General features: G+C 44.2%; 1 protein-coding gene across 6 annotated transcripts in view; it reads right to left on the reverse strand.

The window, feature by feature from the left end:
• WDR35 (WD repeat domain 35) overlaps positions 1-18,771 on the reverse strand; it is a 71,750-nt gene that overhangs the window by 13,287 nt on the left and 39,692 nt on the right. For 5 of the 6 annotated variants that reach the window (XM_060186600.1, XM_060186599.1, XM_060186597.1 and 2 more), the window contains 9 exons: positions 16,822-16,966; positions 16,259-16,328; positions 14,956-15,009; positions 13,157-13,266; positions 12,461-12,671; positions 6,001-6,081; positions 4,013-4,149; positions 2,959-3,162; positions 974-1,120 (listed from right to left, as the gene is read on the reverse strand). In XM_060186600.1, the coding sequence (XP_060042583.1) occupies positions 974-1,120; positions 2,959-3,162; positions 4,013-4,149; positions 6,001-6,081; positions 12,461-12,671; positions 13,157-13,266; positions 14,956-15,009; positions 16,259-16,328; positions 16,822-16,966 (1,159 nt within the window). The remainder of the gene's footprint in view (positions 1-973; positions 1,121-2,958; positions 3,163-4,012; positions 4,150-6,000; positions 6,082-12,460; positions 12,672-13,156; positions 13,267-14,955; positions 15,010-16,258; positions 16,329-16,821; positions 16,967-18,771) is intronic. The other variant, XM_060186598.1, reaches the window with a different exon arrangement.

Consider the following 18,771-nt stretch of genomic DNA (forward strand, 5'->3'; position numbering starts at 1 on the left):
CACCCTATTCTCCCACCCATTCTTCTCATGTAATATATTTTTTTTCTACCCTCAGGCCTGGAGGGTATTATTAATCTTACCAGTTAAACCCCTAGCAACAGCTGCTAAGGAAGCCCGTACCTTTTTCACCTTTCGCTGCCCCTTTCCTAACTATGTATAGTATTGTCAAGCTACTTCCGTTTCCGACTTGTCTCTTCCCTTTTCCGGCCTGGGGAAGCATGCCTGCAGACCGGGAGGTGGACTACAGCCATTGCGGTTTGCGCCACATGGCTACCCTGACTCTGGGGCACTCGAGCTTGGTTCCTGGGCCATATCTCTCTCTCTCTCTCTCTCTCTCTCTCTCTCTCTCATGCATTGCTAGCCCGACAGATCTTAGCACATATTTTGTGACCTTGGGAACTCCCAAGTGCACCAAGCTTAGCTAACAACTGCTGTGACAGCACGTGAGTGGGATCTGGGGATGTGATCAGTATAGGGCTGGGGCTGACAAGATCGTGTGACAAGTCAGCATGGCTAACTAATTAGCATGCAGCTGGCTGTCAGTCTGATTTACTGCCAGCCGCTGGAAGTCTGGCTCTTTTTCTGGCTCCCTCCTTTCCTGTGGCTCCAGGTGCTGCCCTGCTCCCCAGGACCCACCATGCATCTGCTTCTCCCAGTACCCGCACACGTGCCGCGGAACTCTGGTGAGTACCTAACTTATGGACTCATGACCCAGCCTAGTCTTATGGCTGCCTGTAACTGCCTGCCTTGCTGCACCACAGTACCGCCATATAATAAACCTCTGATTGCCCTAAACCTGCCCCAAGCCGTACACCAGAAGTCTTTTACGTTTTAATTACTAGTCTCCCGCCACAGTGTAAAGCTTGAGGACCCAGGAGTGGGGTCTTTGTTTCCCCATCATTAGCTCAGCGGGAGCACGGGGGCAGACCCCACGTCCAGTACTGGGAGAATGGATGAGGTACAGCTTACCTACCATTTCTGTCGGTCAGCAAAGTAGTCTCCGACGGCATTGTGGGCTTGTTCTAGTAGACTGTCATCTGCATCTCCAGACCCCGATTTCAGGAGCTGCAGAACTCTGAACCAATCTCCTAGCTTCAGTCGAAGGCCAATAGCAAGATCTCTACAAACAGTGGCAGTGATTCATTTTAAAGAAAGATCTGTCAAGTCTCTGCTTAGTGCTAGGCTCAAATCCAGGGTCCAAAGAACATGTACCAATGCACAGACAAAGTCTCAACCTTTTTAAATCTCCAGACATTTTAGAGATTTAGCTGAAGCAGGTAAGAGGCAGTGGGGAGAACCAGGAACCAGGAAAGGGAAACTACACTTGGCCTTCTGCTTTTACTTTCCTGGAATTCCAGTTTATTTTGCAAAATGGCAATTTATTTATTTATTAATTCCCTTTTGTTGCCCTGTTGTTTTATTGCTGTAGTTGTTACTGACATCGTCGTTGTTGGCTAGGACAGAGAGAAATGGAGAGAAGAGGGGAAGACAGAGGGCGGAGAGAAAGATAGACACCTGCAGACCTGCTTCACCGCATGTGAAGCAACTCCCCTGCAGGTGGGGAGCTGGGGGCTTGAACCGGGATCCTTACGCCGGGCCTTGCACTTTGCGCCACGTGCTTAGCCCGCTGCACTACCGCCCGAGTCCCCAAAATGACGATTTAAACAGTGATCACTTCAAGAGTCTTATTTCAAAGCCAAACAAAGAATACTGGATTTAATTTTTCTTTTGATAACTTCACCAGTTTCTTAGATTATGACCAGTCTTATTTCAATGCCAAACACAGAAATATTTTTTTGGTTTTAAGTTTCTTTGCAAAACCTGCATTGTATTATGTATCTCCTAGAAGTATAAGTAATATCCGTGAAAATTAATCAATGTTTCCAGCTAAAATGAAGTTTATACTTATTACATGTCCATCAAATGAAATATAAAGAATAAACCAGGGGCCAGGTGGTGGCGCATCTGGTTGAATGCACATGTTACAATGCCCAAGGACCCAGGTTTGATCCCTTGGGTCCCCGCCTGCAGGGAGAAAGCTTCACAAGTGGCAGAGCAGTGCTGCAGGCGTCTCGGTCTCTCTTCCTCTCAATCACCCCCTTCCCTTTCAATTTCTACCTGTCTCTGTCCAATACATAAATAAAGATAATAATAATAATAATAAAGAATAAACCACAGTCCTTGGTTGGGAGTAGATAGCCTAATGGGTACGCAAAGAGATTCTCATGCCTGAGTCTTCAAAGTCCCAGGGTCAATCCCTCGTACCACAATATATATGCCTGAGCTGAACAGTGCTCTCGTACAATAAATAAACAAATAAACAAACAAAGCTCAGTCCCTAAGTACTTTTACTCGTACACAACAACAGAAAATTTACTAATGGCTCAAACCAAGAAAGCCCGAATAATGAGTCATATCATAAAAAATAAAAAGTCTCCACAGTCTCTGTAGTCTTAAGACTTTTCACTGTAAATGCAAATACCGCAGGATGCGCAGCGGCACATCTGGTGAAGTGCACACAGTGCTAAGCGCAAGGACCTGGGTTCGAGCTCTCCACCTGCGGCAGGGAAACTTCACAAGTAGTGAAGTAGGTCTGCCAGTGTCTATCTTCCTCTCTCCCTCTCTATCTCCTCTCTTCTCTCAATTTCTCTTTATCCTATCCAATAAAATGCCCTCCGGGAGCAGTGGATTTGTAGTGCAGGCACCAAGCCCCAGCAATAACCCTGGAGGCAAAAACAAGGTCAGCCACTAATAATAACACAAGAAAGAGAGGGAATCTTCCCCCAAATTATAAAACAAATCAATAAGGGAGATGTGGAGTAGCTCGGCCGTAATGTAACCTCAATTCAATGCCTCAAAGAAATGATCTGGTGCATTGTGTCTATAGCACACCCCCCGCCCCTCCAACAATGCGGAACTCGGGAAGGCCTCCGGGAAGCCAGCACCCTCCCCACTAACCTCCGGTCCATCTCCAGGTACATTCTTTCCGCTTCCTCGAACCTGCCGAAGTAGGCAGCAACCTCCGCCTGCTTCATGGCCTCACTCTGCAGATGGCCCAGGCACTTCACGAACTTGATGCCTTGGTAGTTTTTGCAGCGCACAAACGCTTGCTCTGCGGTTTGCAGATCAAGCTTCTGCAGAGCAGCTTCAGCCAGCAGACGCCTTGAGGAGAAAAAGAAACGGCGGTCAGCGCGGTGGCTGGGTGGGAGAGACACCGCCTTGCGCGTGTAAGGCCCTGGGTCTGCCCCACAGCACTGCACATAATGATGGAGCAGTGCTGTGGCCTGTCGTCTCCCTCTCTCTCTCTCTCTCTCTCCCGTTCATGCACACGAGTGAGTGCACACACACACAGTTAAAAACATCAGTAATAAAAGAAACAGAGAGAAAACCTATTGCAAATCAATGGTGTGTAATTCTTGAATCAGGATTCAATTCTTAAACCTAGTAATTCTAGTGAAGCACAGCAGAAGCAATCATTTGAACACATTGAAACATTTTCCTTTTTCTTAAGCATCTCTCATAATGTCATCTTATTGGATACTTTCTAAATGAACATCTAAAATGGAGACTGGAAATCTGTTACCGGGAAAGCCAGAGAGAGCAGGTAACGGCAGACATGAATACACCCGACTTTTATTTGTAAATTTCATCTACAAATTAACATTTTTTAAATTTTTATTTGTAAAATAGAAATATTGACAAGACTATAGGATAAGAGGGGATACAACTCTACACAGTGCCCACCCCCAGAGCTCCGTATCCCCTCCCCTCCCCTGATAGCTTTCCTATTCTTTATCCCTCTGGGAGGATGGACCCAGGGTCATTGTGGGATGCAGAAGGTGGAAGGTCTGGCTTCTGTCATTGCTTCCCCGCCGCACATGGGTGTTGGCAGGTGGATCCACACCCGCAGCCTGTCTCTCTCCTTCCCTAGTGGGGCGGGGCTCTGGGAAGGGGGGCTCCAGGACATCTGATATACACCTGATACTTGGGGGTTGGGGATGAATTATGATACCAGAGTCGGGGGTGTGGATTATCTTCTATGAACTGCGATGCATCTTGAATTCCAACTTTCTCAATTAACGCCCGGCTATCTCGCAGGGACCGAATCTCGAAGTTAAGCATGAACATTTTGCTGGGATGTTCTGGATTCTAAAAGTAAAGGTGAAAACAAAGAAATTTTCATAGTTGCCTTAGAGTGTCCTTTCTTCCTTCCTTCCTTCCTTCCTTTCTTTCTTTCTTTCTTCCTTCCTTCCTTTCTTTCTTCCTTTCTTTCTTTCTTTCTTTCTTTCTTTTTTTAACAGTAAAAAGGGTCACATTACACTGCAAGTTGAGCAGAAACATGGCAACTGACAAAAAAAAAAAAAAATGCAAGGACCACTCTTGCAGAAAACTCTGGCCGAGGAAACCAGGCATTCCGACAGCCCCAGCGCCAGTCCCCGTGGCCTCGCACCGTGAAAGGCAGCAAAAAGAAGATCCAACCCGCTTACTATATAAAACAGCCATGGTTTCTGGACACCAGGGCTTTCTGAGAAAGGAGACTCAGCTGGATGTACTCCTTCTCACCCTGCAACTACACCTCTGTATCTAGGAACCAGGGGTCATATCTAGTGTGGGGGGGGTGGGCTGAGGAGCACACAAGTAGAGCTGTCGGCTCTGCTTCACATCCGTGCAAGGTCGTTATATAAAAAATTATATATATACATACACATACACATACACATACATATCACTTTTTTTTTCAGTCAGGTTGCTCCATTCTCTGGCAACAGCGGAGGTCTGGAGTCACACAAGCCCCACCTGATCCCTGACCGCCCAGCAGTCCTCACCCAAACCCCAACCTCTAACTGCCGGAACACCTTGTCCCTTCCCTCCCCTGCTTCTCCAAGCCATTCTGAACCAGCTTCTGTAGCTCAGCCTTCTCTCCCCCACCCCAGAAACACCTTGCTGTGCAAAGAAGAGCTTTTGTGCACTCTTGATGATCAGACCCAATTTTGGAAGGGGATCCCTCCTTCTTCAGGGTGGTCATGACACAAGGAGAAAAAACCACTAAGAATAACAGGGCTGCAACTGACCCGTCAAACCGAATGGTGAAAACATGGGACAAACAGGACTCCTATCGCTGGAGCGCCACCATCCCAGCTAAGGAATATCGGCAGAGTGAACAGAAAAACGTAGCCACTTGAGTAAAAGTTACTTATTTTTTAAACAGATTTTTGATGCCTTTCTTTTCTCTCTCTCTCTCTTCGACATTTTATTTATTTATTTTTGGATAGAGACAGAGAGAAAATGAGAGGGGAGGGGGAGACAGAGAGTAGGAGAGAGACACCTGCAGCCCTGCTTCACCGCTCATGACCACCCCCCCCAGGTGGGCACCAGGGGCTTGAACGCGGATTCTGTGCACTCAGCCAGGGGCACTGGCACCCGGCCCCAACAACCACTTCTAATGTATGCTTAGGGGAAATCATCCTCCAAGGATGATCGATGAAGGCCCGCGTAGGGGGTTAGAAACACTGGAGATCAGAAATGGATTATTTATAAAGTCTGAAGGGGGAGTGGGTGGATAAGAAAACCAAAAAAAAAAAAAAAAAAGTTACTCAAGTATCCTAGAAGTAGGCAAAGATGAAAGTAAACTGTCAAAGATTTCCTCAGTGGCTCTTCACTATTAATAAAAAGCAAACCAACGAACGGAAACAAAACGACTAGCTACCATTTTTGGCTTCTGGGTCCTAGCTCCAAATCAGCTACTTTTCACTCATCATTTTCTAAATGACAAAGCGATCGGATAGGCGCTACTATCATCCGTATTTTACAGACGTAAAGACTGAGCTGCCAACAGGAAAAGCACGTGGGCCCAGAGCCTGCGGGGGCTGTCTGGTGCTGCGGGGGCGACAGGCGTTGCTGAGTCCCGAGCTCCGGCTCCTACCAGGAACACTGCTGCCTGGAGATATGAACAAACCCATCCGGCCAACGACTGAAATGCCATTGCTTTGTAGGAAATACCTTTAACATCTCATCCAGAAGGACAGACTTGATTTCCAGATCCTCAAAGTCACAGATATATCCAGAAGTCTGAATGGGCTCCTTGAAAGACAGAAACAAATGCTATGTTCGGTTGTACAAGGCTTTTCATCCTTTTTGACATCATGACTTTGAACAATTGCTTTTAATTTTCAGTATTACAAATGCTATTAATGCTACTAATACTTATATGTCCATTATCTATAACCATTTATCCATCTATCTATCTATGCTTTGGGCAATTTTTATAATAAAATAAACTATAAACATCATGGTATTTCCCCTACATAGTTCAGAAGCTCTAAAAGGAAAAGACAGTTCTCTTATAAAAGCATATCACTACTTTAAAACCTTACACAATATCAATTCCTAACATCCACATCTTCCCAGCCAGTCCAAACTGCCTTAGAGCCTGACGATTCTCACTTGGGCAATGTGGCACTTTATTTTGTGGCGTCTTCCGGGACCTCACACCTGTGCGACTGCACTTGCTCCCTGCAGATTTTTGGTTGAGTTTTTTTTTTTTTTTCCTCTGCCTTTCTAACTTAGTGATTCTGAAATCATATACAGGGCCTAGCATGAAAGTACATTATAAGCCATGCCCCTAAAATAGATAGACTAAAGGAATGTGAGGAAGATAGATTTCAGCAGGATTAAACAAACTCAGTTCTTTTCATTTATCTATCGTGGCGTTGAAACCGAACCCAAGACTCACGCTTGTGTTGTCCTGCTGAGTCCCCCAACCCAACCTGTATAGTCTTAGGAAAGGGGAGGGGAGGGGGAGACAGGGAGACAACACAGCACTGCTCCACTCCCCAGGGAACTTCCCTCAGTGGCGCATGGTCCTTCTCTGTGGTGCTGGGGGCGCTGACCTGGCTCCTCGCACATGTACGTGGCAGAATATACACCCTGCAGGGTAAGCAACCTCCTGGGCTAGAGTTAATCCTGAGTAAACTGACAAGCACTATAACTGAATGGAAGTCCAAGTGTCCAAAAATTCCTGTGCCACAGGCCTGTGACGTCTGTCCTCTGTAACAGCAGTCAGAGTGTGTTCTGGATCGATTTTCCACGCAAGAAGATTGAATTTGCCAATGTTATAATGTGTGAGGTTGTCTGTGCCTGTCTATTACCGGGTTATACAGCCTGTAGAAGTCAAGGCCACCAGAGGTACGTTAAAAGGTAAAGGAGATTTCCTAAATCCTCAGTGGAAAAAAAAAAGATATAAACAGTATAGAAACAAAAAGAAAGAAACCTTCAACATACTTCCCTGCCTTTGCACAGCCTCCCAGAATGCCACAAGAAGAAAAGGCTGACCCCGTCTGGTAGCAGAAGTGACATCTGAATGTGGCTTTGAGAAATATATACATAAATATATCTCATAATAGACAGTAACCAAAGCTGAATAAACACCAAATTTACAACTCTAAGTCAGGCTTCACATGATAGATATGCACAAAACTCAAAATAGGTATCAAAAAGATGAAAATACAAAGTAAAAATTGAATTATATTAGGGGGCCAGGTGGTGGCACAACCAGTAAAATGTACAATTTTGGACCCAGGTTCAAGGCCCCAGACCCCACCTGCAGGGGGGAAGCTTCATGAGCAGTGGGGCAGACTCCCTTTCTCTCTCCCTCTCTCTCCCCCTCACTCTCCTTACTTATTTCTCTCTGCCTTTATTATAATAAAAAGGGGGAGGGTGCCCACCAGCAGTGGTGAATTCATCATGCAGACAATGAGCTCCAGCAATGACTCTGGTGGCAAAAACAAAAAAAAAGTTATCAGTAAAAACATTTCTGACTAGATGATGAATGTAGCAAAGCAAGATCAAAATACAAATTCTTAAGAGGTGATTTCTGGATTAAAGAATAGTGATTCCAAAAGCAAAACTGGGGAGGGAACTAAAAAAAGCAACTTCCCAAATGGTTACTGACAAGTAAGTTACTGAGCAGATACTTCCTTAGTGCATTCTCAAGATTCAGCATCTGGTGGAATTCTCTCTGTTTATTTTATTAACCCTACTCACTCGCCATCCAGCCAAAGTTCAGCCAAACGTAGTTTTAGACCAGTGGTCTACAAATGAAGGGGTACACCCCAAAAGAGGATGCAAGATGCACTTTTACCAAGAGTGTTAAAATTTTGCAGTTATACTACCCCCAAGCTCTAACTAAACCACGCTACATGGAGGAGGGCTGCTTCTTCCTCAGTACACCAGTCACAAGGTCTCAGAATACAGACAATGTCCCAGGTACCCTGACTTGCCCTTGCTCAGCCATTCAGTGCTAGAACACTGCAGTGGACTAGATTTGCTGTGTTCTGAGAAAAGCGGACATACCTGTAAGGATAAGACTTCCATTACAGAGAAGACTGTGATCACTAATCAGTGGGTTAGAGCATACACTTTTTGAGAATCCTCATAAAGCAGCTACTAATGTTTCCTTTAATATATGAAGAGAGAGAGAGAGAGAGAGAGAGAGATGGAGAGAGAGCGCAGCAATATCCCCTTCTCAATCCTAGCACAAAATCCTTGGGCTAGCCAAATTACATGGTGAGAACAACACTTTTTAGTCACATCTGAGAAATAAAAAAAGTCAGTGAACAAATTCAACTATCAAGAACGACTCTTTAGATGTGGGATTTGCAGTCACTAAGGTAACAGCTCCTCACTCTAAAGTGTGTGTCGTGGTTGAGACTCTAGGATTGCAATGGCAGCACAGCCCATAACAACACACTTTCAGATCATGTTTTGGGGCTGGGGAACAGCTCAGTGGGTAGAGGCTGTGCCTTCCTTGCACGAGAGGCCTTGGGTTCTGAGCCCCAGCACCAAAGACAGAAGCAGGTGGGGCTCCGTGGAGGGTGGCGTCAATGCTCAGAAGTAGCCCCCTTTCCTAAGACTATACAGGTTGGGTTGGGGGACTCAGCAGGACAACACAAGCGTGAGTCTTGGGTTCGGTTTCAATGCCACGATAGATAAATGAAAAGAACTGAGTTCGTTTAATCCTGCTGAAATCTATCTTTCTCACATTCCTTTAGTCTATCTATTTTAGGGGCATGGCTTATAATGTACTTACATGCTAGGCCCTGTATATGATTTCAGAATCACTAAGTATGAGTATGCTGTGACATGGCCGTGACTAGGACTTTGGGACTGAGTAGCGCACAGCTGAGGTGAACTGTGAGAATACAATGATCATTCAGCTGACATCAGGCCGAGGGCGCCGGTAAACCAAGTCATCTCACCTCCAGCTGCCCGGAAGTCTGGCCCTTTTTCCCAGGCTCCTTCTCTTCCTAAGCTCTCCATGCCGGCTTGGCTTCCCCAGGGCCCACCGTGGCCGCTCCTCCCAGGACGGGCACACGTAGGGCTGAGGTCTGGTAATGAAATTAGGGACTCGTGGGCCTGGCCTAGTCTTACCCCTGCTGATAACTGCTTATTGTGCCGCACCTAAAATAGACCGTCCTGTACTGCCGTACCACCGCCATGTAGTAAACCTTGATTGTTTCAGACCCGATACAAGCAGCTGCCTCCCCATGAAGTCTTTTTATATTTTAATTACAACGGGTCTATATGAAGGTATATGTTCAAAATCTGGAAATCCCCCATTTGGAAAAGAAGTACGAGAGTGAGTGAGAGTCGGACTAATGAGACATGACACATGAGAGGAACGTGAAATCACAGTACCAGGGACAGGGAAGAGCCAAAAGAAAAAGCAAAAGGTATTTATTTACCTTTTATATGTTTCAAGAGGGTCACTGGAAATGAAAATGGTCAAGCAGGGAATATAATCATTAAATACTCATGGCCTAATTCTCAAAGGAAATGTCCTTCTCAGTGAATCGGCCCTTGGCACACAAATAGCTCCCCTGTCTCATGTGTAACAGTAGGGACGCTGTCAACTTAAAGAAAAGGATGAATCTAGGATTCATAAAGTTCAAACGGATAAAAATGCATTCAGTCAGAGCCATCAAATGACGGCTTTCACCTGAATAGCAAATACAGAATACTGTGTGCTCAAGGAGCCCCAGAAGTTGTTTTGAAGAGTATGTCCTTACATGGTCAACAAGAAGGATAAGCAGCAGAGTAAGTAATCAGACAGAGACTGGAGCCGGCCAACGTGCTCGTGAAAAAAAGAACAGCACAGCACAGCACAGGTGAAGAAGACATCTGGTCAATAAGGGTACAAGAAACGGAACAGGTCAAGCTCTAAATCCAGTGGAAATTAAAAGACTAGCCAAGTCAGAGAACAAGCACAAATTCTGAAAGAGCACTCTTGTGTTCAAACTACTTAGGAAACGCTTTCTAGCAGGCAGACAGTTCTCCTGGTGCTAGACTGGGCGTGTGTGTTCTGCACACACATTCTCAACAGCCAAGCACAACAAACACGGCTCCCCCCAGGCAGCAGTTCAGTCCAAACTGAAAGTTCAATTCAATCCAAAACAATCATTTTATTATTACTTAATTATATTCAATATTATTCAAAATAATAATTCAAAAATTGCTTTGAAGATTATTTTAGTGGGACAGTTTGCAAGTAACACTGCTTCAAGCCTAGCCCTTACCACACTGAAACAGGCTTAGTGCTACAGTATCTCTCTCTCTTTCTTTCTCTCTTCCTCCCTCCTCCTTCCCTCCCACCCTCTTTTTAAGTGAAAAAGTCCAAAGTGGTAAACACCAGTGACAACAGAGGGAAATAAAAGACTTATCTTCTTAATGATATTTTGATTAGGCTACTATTCAAATTCACAAACACAAAAGCTCCAGTTGGTGTTGAAAAACACTGAAGTTACAGGAAAATTCAGAGCCTGAAACTGAGCTAATATGAGCCACAAGTAGAAAATCAAAATACAACTTCCTGGAATTCCAAAGAGTAGGTTCCTCAAAAATCCACACCTGAATATCTGTAAAGTATCAGGGTAAGAAATAACATGGTGGGAGTCGGGCTGTAGCGCAGCGGGTTAAGCGCAGGTGGTGCAAAGCACAAGGACCGGCATAAGGATCCCAGTTCGAACCCCGGCTCCCCACCTGCAGGGGAGTCGCTTCACAGGCGGTGAAGCAGGTCTGCAGGTGTCTATCTTTCTCTCCTCCTCTCTGTCTTCCCCTCCTCTCTCCATTTCTCTCTGTCCTATCCAACAACGACAACAATAATAATAACTACAACAATAAAAAAAACAGCAAGGGCAACAAAAGGGAATAAATAAAATAAAATAAATATTAAAAAAAATTAAAAAAAAAAAAAAGAAAGAACATGGTTTAGGGAGAAACAGAATACATATACATATATATATATATATATATATATATATCCCAGGAACCGAAGGATAAGAGGGCTTAGAGAAAAGAAAGTCAGTGGGCAAAGCAAATTCAAAATCACATGTTTTTTGGTTAGACTGTTATAAGTGATTCTGATAGAGGCCTTTTTAACTATGGTAAGAAAAAAGAAAATAAAACATACAATTAGTGATTGTAGTTCCATCTTTTAAAGAGAACAGATAAGGGTTTAGAAAGTGTAAGGAGAGAGGAGAATATTAAACAGATGAGTAGCATTCCCACTTAAAGTCCAAATACATACATTTTTTTCCTTCAGGATTATTGCTGGGGCTCTAATCCACTGCTCCTAGAGGCTATTTTTTTTTTCCCTTTTTGTTGCCCTTGTTATTACTGTTGTTATTGCTACTGGATAGGACAGAGAGAAATCTGTTGGTATGCATGAGACCCCTTCTGTTTCATTTGGTTTAAATCCCCCCTGCTTAACACTATTCTATTTACATAACCACTGCATTCTATTTACATAACCACTGTTAACAAGCACCACCCTCCCTCCAGGGCATTGGTGGTTCAGTGATAGGATTCTCGCCTGCTCCGCCCCCCTCCTTGTCACACTCTGATTTTCACCAGTCACTTTTCTCTCCACCCTCTCTATGTCACATCCTGTTTCCACCCTACTTGGCAAGTATATATAAAGATAGCATTGTGAGTTTTAGGGTACTTGAGTTTAGCTTAGCTCGGCTTAGATTGCGCTGTGTCCTGCATGAATAAAGAGATACTGCCTACAGCTCAACCATGAGTCCCTGGTCGTCTGTTACCCGCCCGTGAAGCCAGCCCAGCGAAAACAACAGAAATCAAGAGAGGAGGGGAAGACAGAGAGGGGGAGAAAAAGACAGACACCTGCAGACCTGCTTCACCGCTTGTGAAGCGACTCCCCTGCAGGTGGGGAGCCAGGGGCTCAAACCAGAATCCTTCCGCCGGTCCTTGGGCTTTGTGCCACGTGTGCTTCACCAGCTGCGCCACCACCCAGCTCCCTCAAATATTTTAAGAGAAATGTGTTTTATTTCTGAAACTCATGCAGCCAACCCAACAAACCTCTGGGAGAAACAATGGGGAAATACACAGGGACTGGCAGGTGGCTCACACTCAAGGCAGTTAATGTTCATCCCGAGTTTTTTACCTCAGGATCCAGGTTTCTGAAAACATACATCCTCGTCTTCTCCATCATGGCAAACAAGTCAGGATTGTCTTGGGCCCACTTCATATCCCAAACATCTTTTCTCTCCAGTTTTAATAGCTCGCCGATGACTTGCTGTCCGGTGCTGTCTGTTCCCCGAGCATCCAGGTCAAAGAAAGTGAGGACTCCTGAGATGTCTACGATAGCAAGACGACTGCAAGCAAGATATCGAGAGGGCAGGAACACTGTCAGAGCATGTCAGCGGTCACAAATACAATTACCTAGAATAGTTCTTAAAACTCCGGTCATCAGAATGTGGGGAGAAAGGTAGGCATGACGTTGAGTACAAGCACATGTCAGTAAGTTTGCTGACAGACATGGACTACACCATTTTGTTTCCTCAGGAGAAAAAACAAAAATGATCCAAAGGATTAAAGCAGTTGATATGCAGTAAGAAAATATTGCACAAACTTCTCTACGAGGCCCCGTTATAGGAAGACAATTCAGTTAAAGACAATAAGTATTTAAACTCAAATATACACTGTAAACCATTAATCCCCCCATAAATAAAGATTTTTTAAAAGTCCGAATACACTAGCATAAGGCCACACTCACCACAAGGTGAGTTTAAAACCGAGCCCATGACTTGACACTTATCTATAAATCCAACTGCCCTGAGGGAGGAGAGTTTGCACTCACCTAGAGTTGCAATTCAAGGACAACTGGTGGGCCCGACAGTTAAGGGAATATTTTTGAACCAAACAGACGTTCGGAAGACTGTATCTCTGAAGGGTGCCCGATTCACGACCCTGTGAAAATCATTTTGATTGAGAGTGTATTTATCAGAACAATTCTAAATCCCAATCACAGATTCCTCTGTGTACTCACCTCTATTTCCAAACTAAAATCACAGAGTCATACTTAATTCCCAATTCTTTCTTTTTATAAAAACTTTTCTAAAAAAGTTGTTATCTTTATTTATTGGATAGAGACAGTCAGAAATCAAGAGGAAAGGGGGTGATAGAGAGGGAAAGAGACAGAGAGATATCGGCAGCCCTGCTTCACCACTTGTGAAGCTTGTGGGGAGGAAGGGAAGAAACGGAATATGGCTGCCTGGAGCAGTGGATTTGTCGCACAGGCACCGAGCCCCAGCGGTAATCCTGGTGGCAATGATAAGAATAAATAAATAAAATAAAATGACAAATCTGTCTTAGTGAATTAAAAGTCTGAAAAAGTAATGGTTAAAAAAGGTATGCATTGGGGGGTCGGACGGTGGCGCAGTGGGTTAAGCACATGTGGCGCAAAGTGCAAGGACCGGCGTAAGGATCCGGGTTCGAGCCCCCGGCTCCCCACCTGCAGGGGAGTCGCTTCACAGGCAGTGAAGCAGGTCTGCAGGTGTCTGTCTTTCTCTCCCCCTCTCTGTCTTCCCCTCCTCTCTCCATTTCTCTCTGTCCTATCCAACAAGGAACAACATCAACAATGGCAATAATAATAACCACAAGGAGGCTACAACAACAAGGGCAACAAAAGGGGGAAAAAATGGCCTCCAGGAGCGGTGGATTCATGGTGCAGGCACCGAGCCCAGCAATAACCCTGGAGGAGAAAAAAAAAAAAAAAAAAGTGTGCATTTCAGCAGTAAAGAGCTGTGTTAAATGCAGATTTTTTTTCCAGTAAGATCTTTGGCTAGTGATTACTTTTGAGTGTTTCTCAAGCTAGATTTACTTCACCTCTCTAGGTGAAGTAAATCAGCTTTTATACTTGGTCTGAATTACATGTTTTGTTTTGTTTCTGAAAATGTCATAAATGTAAAAACTACGAAACTTAACAAAAATCTGTCATGTATTAAGTAATCTAAGGGGCGGGGGGGACAAGAGGCTCCACAGATCTGACTATGAGAAAAACTGCTTAAAATATATCTGGTGAAGAACATAGAATGAGCACTGCCGCCTTAAAATTGTGCAGCCCGTTAAAGCGGTAGATAGTTACAGAAGATACCTGGGGCTGGAAATAGGTAGTCTTAAGGCTCTGTTTCTACGATTCCAGACTCAGTCACCTCCCCACCACTACGAGCTTAAGGCAAACATGGACTCCTAAAACCAGTGCATATTTTCAGAGGTCAAAGAGCTCAAGAAAAGACACCATAACGTTGATTTTATTTGACAAATTCAGCCAGAATCTGCTGTTTGTCTGTTTGACTGACTAGCAAACGCACTACCTCTTCATTCTGGGTCTGGTCAACGAGGCTGAGCCAAGGCCCTTTCTCCAGAGCAGCACAGCAGGCGGAGACCCACTGCCCCTGCACCCGCCCCTTCCTGCAAGCGGCTGGCAGGCTCTCCTCAGCTGGCCCCACAGCTGCTTTTACAAGCGGCTGGCCACTTTCTCACACTGGCCTTACTCACACTGGAGATGCCCCTGAGGAGATACTCAGATTACATTCACAATTTAGAGATTACTTGCCATAATATAAGGTTCTGCCTTTGCTCTTTTTCCCAACTTACCACAATCAAGGTCTTCTCAGATGCAGTTATGGCACAAATGGGGTCCCTTGTGCCCTGAAAAAGATCAAGTGCGTCTTGGACAAGTGAGCATTGGGCAGTATGTCAGGCACCAAGGAAAACACTGCAGCAATGGACTTGTCAGCTTAGCAAGTATTTCCCTTCTCTGCACATGTCTGTCAGAAACTGAACCAGAACAGATGAGATCTCTACCAAATCTCAGTCTACTGGAAAAACAGAGAGGCAAACAGCCAATTAGATGAAAATGGAGGTGCCCGTGGGAGTCACGAGGGCAGAGGAAGGGACGTCAGCACATACCGAGATGGGTAAACATCAGAGCTGTGTCGTGAGGGAGGGACAGATAGCCGAAGGGCCAGCACAGGCCCAAATGAAGAGCCAAGGGACCTGGCACTGTGACCACCTATACCTGCTGCTTATAAAAACCCATGTCCAAGGAGTCGGGCAGTAGCGCGGCGGGTTAATCACACGTGGCGCAAAGCGCAAGGACCGGTAAGGATCCCGGTTCAAGGCCCCGGCTCCCCACCTGCAGGGGAGTCGCTTCACAGGCAGTGAAGCAGGTCTGCAGGTGTCTGTCTTTCTCTCCCCCTCTGTCTTCCCCTCCTCTCTCCATTTCTCTCTGTCCTGTCAGTAACAACCACAATAATAACTACAACAATAAAAAAAGGGCAACAAAGGGGAATAAATAAATATTAATAAAAAATAATAATAATAAAAATCTTAAAAAAAACAACCCCGATGCCCAGAGGTGACATATTATACGGCCCCACAGAGAGGGATGATAGATAGTGGTTCCAGGAGGCAAGTGGGGATGACAATGAAGAAGCAACAAGAGGCAAGGTACCTTCTGGTGATAAAAATCGCATAGAACTGAGCAACGCATGCATGTATGCAAGCAAAACCCAGTGCACGATGAATTAAGGACTCAGCTAAAGGTCTAGTTTCTAGTGTCATACCAACGTTCATTTCTGACTTTGTGGCTGTAATTTAGTTATATGAAAGGTTACTCTTGTCAAAAGTTAGGTGAAGAGGTTCTGTGTTCTTTTTGCAATTTCTCATGGGCCTATCATTTCAACATAAAGAATTTGTGAAAATCCAAAGAAAAGACAAATGACTAGGTCAAGAAAAAAAATTCAGAACTGGAGTTTTTTTTTTTTTTCAAGAATTGCTAGAATAATCTATGGCCTACTGAAAATGAATACTTTTTTTTTTTAGTTCGCAAAATAAAATCGCAGTATTACCAGAAGTGCAAATATTAACACCTGCTGGCAAGAGCAAAACCGCCTACCTGCATGGCTTTAGTGTAATCAAGGACCCCACTTGCTGAGCCTGAAGGAGCGTCATCAACATGAAAAAGTCTGGAAAAAAAAAAATCAGACGCTTCAAATGCGGTGTGAGTGAGGGCTATATTATGTCATAGTCTCTAGTATATGAAAACACAGAATGACACTAAAAACTAATCTTATTTGACATTAATGTGTCGATCACTACATCTAAAGATAGCTAAGCTTTATATAGGCAGAAGCCAACAGGTTTTTCTTTTTACTAGTGATGCAAACTGTATACTCCTGAAAATGGTGCCCAAAATACATCTGATTATTGAATCACATATCCCTAAAATATGTGAATTTCATGATACCCTGAGAGGTATTGTCCCTTACTTTCCAGCTAAATCTCAGTTTGGCAGAAGGTTTTAATGCCCCTTCTGTTGTTTTTCGGTAATTTCCCATGTACTAGTAAACTTTTAACAAAAATAAAGATTGGGGCCCTAAGTTCACTCTCCCAGCATTAACTGTCTGATTCTAAAACAATGAGGTTAGAGTGCTAACATGGGCGATTCCAACGATATACCTTTCTCTCCCTTCTTTCCGAGACCGTATAATCTGGTTGATTTCCAATGCTGTGAGCTTCTTTGCGACGCGATACTGCCAGATATAAAATGCTTCCTTTGAAGCTGCTACCACGTGAGTTTTGGTCATCGCAACAAATAATGGTACTATTGGAAAGAACATTAAGACAATTAGATGACTGGCCTTATATACATAATCACAGAACGTGTGTGTAACAAAGGACTTCAGTCATCACTCACTCCATCTGATCTCATTTTACAGACAATAAAAACTTACGTTTAAAAAAAAAAAACAACTTACATTTAAGGACACAAATGTTCCGTGTCATTATTCATAGCAGAAAAAAAAAAAAAAAAAAAAACCAAAGACAAGACAGCCCAAACATCCATTAACTGATGGACAGACTCATTCTTCCCATCCACCATCGCTGCAGTTCAGTGCAGGGGCCTCCGTGCCTTTTCCTTTGATCATCTAGGTCTTACATTTTATTAAGTTCGAAAAGAAAATCCTTACCAGCTCTGTTAGGAAAAGTTGGACAAGATGGATGAAAGCATTAAGCTGAAGGAGGAGGAAATGAGATGAGGGCAGCTGAACAGAAGGGGGACAAGAAGAAACCAGGATGGGCTGACCACAATGCGACAGCGATGGTCCCACTGTGCTGAGGTCTTCTGAGAATCAAAGGGGGCTTTCTATGTACTTAGAAGCTAAAGGGCAGAATATGTGGGGAGAGTTGGGGGGAAAGCTAACATGTTTAGCTTCTGCAAAACTTGCTTCCTCTTTGCTGGGGGTGGGGGTAGGGGGAGACTGGGTCAGAACCTAACATGCCCACCTGTTTCTGGAAGCCCAGAAGCTGTCTTCCACCCAAGCCTACAGGTGTGTAAGGGAGGGTGAAACGAGCTGGGCTTTCTGGCCTGCGCAATACATCCCTTTCTCCTCCACCCAGTCCTGGCTCCAGTCCCCTCAACCTTCTCGTGGGATTCCAAGGTTAGATTCCCTAACCGTCCCTTCCTAATTTAGGAAGATATTCTCCTAGATGAGTGACTTTTCCACATCCATTTTGATTCTCAGGGGATATTTAATTAAGCTCCTACAGTGTACCATTTATGAAAGGCTCACCAAATCCATCTTAAAATAAACAAAGTGCCCAAGACTAAAAGAGCAAAAGAAACAACATCAGTACAACCCTGTGAACCATGATTAAATCACTTAACAAGTAATGCTAAAGCATGTCTGAACACACAAAAAACATTCACACACAATATATGAATACAAACGCCAAAAATACTTTTTTTCTATAAATATTATAATATCTGTTTTGTAAGGCCTTAACTTAAGTGGTGCAAGGCATATGAGTGCTGTGGAAAGGGGCCGCTGACAGCCAGAGTGGAGGACTGAGGGCAGTGACCGCTAGCTACCGTCCAAGTGAAGGACATCTGAAGTGGTGGAAAGACTCAGAAACTGAACAGAGAATCGGTGAGCTCAAGTTGAGATATTAGCGGAGAAGATTAGCAACTCAGGAGCTTGAATTCCGTTGAGGAAGTTTTACGAGCTAAATGGCTCAGTCAGTGTACATGAGGCGCATTAAAAACACTTTTCACAGCAATCAGCTAACTTTTCCTATTGACTATGCAACCTGGTTGAGCGCCCACGTTAGAATGCACAAGGGGGGCATACTCCTGGCTTTCTATCTTTCTCACACACACATACACAAATAAAAGGAAATAATAAGCAAATCTAGTTAAATACTAAAAAAAAAAAAAAAAAAAAAAAAAGCACAGAATGCGGGGGTGGGGGTGAGACTTGCAAGTGGCAAAGCCTGGCTGTAGGTGGCTCTCTTTCTCTTTTCCTCTCTATCTACCCCTACTCTCTCAATTTCTGGCCGTCTCTATCCAATAAATAATTAAAAATAAAAATAAAGAAAAGACACTCTGCACTGCTCCTGACCTCTAGA

This window comes from Erinaceus europaeus, chromosome 3, assembly GCF_950295315.1.
Source record: "Erinaceus europaeus chromosome 3, mEriEur2.1, whole genome shotgun sequence".
Classification (NCBI taxonomy): Eukaryota; Metazoa; Chordata; class Mammalia; order Eulipotyphla; family Erinaceidae; genus Erinaceus; species Erinaceus europaeus.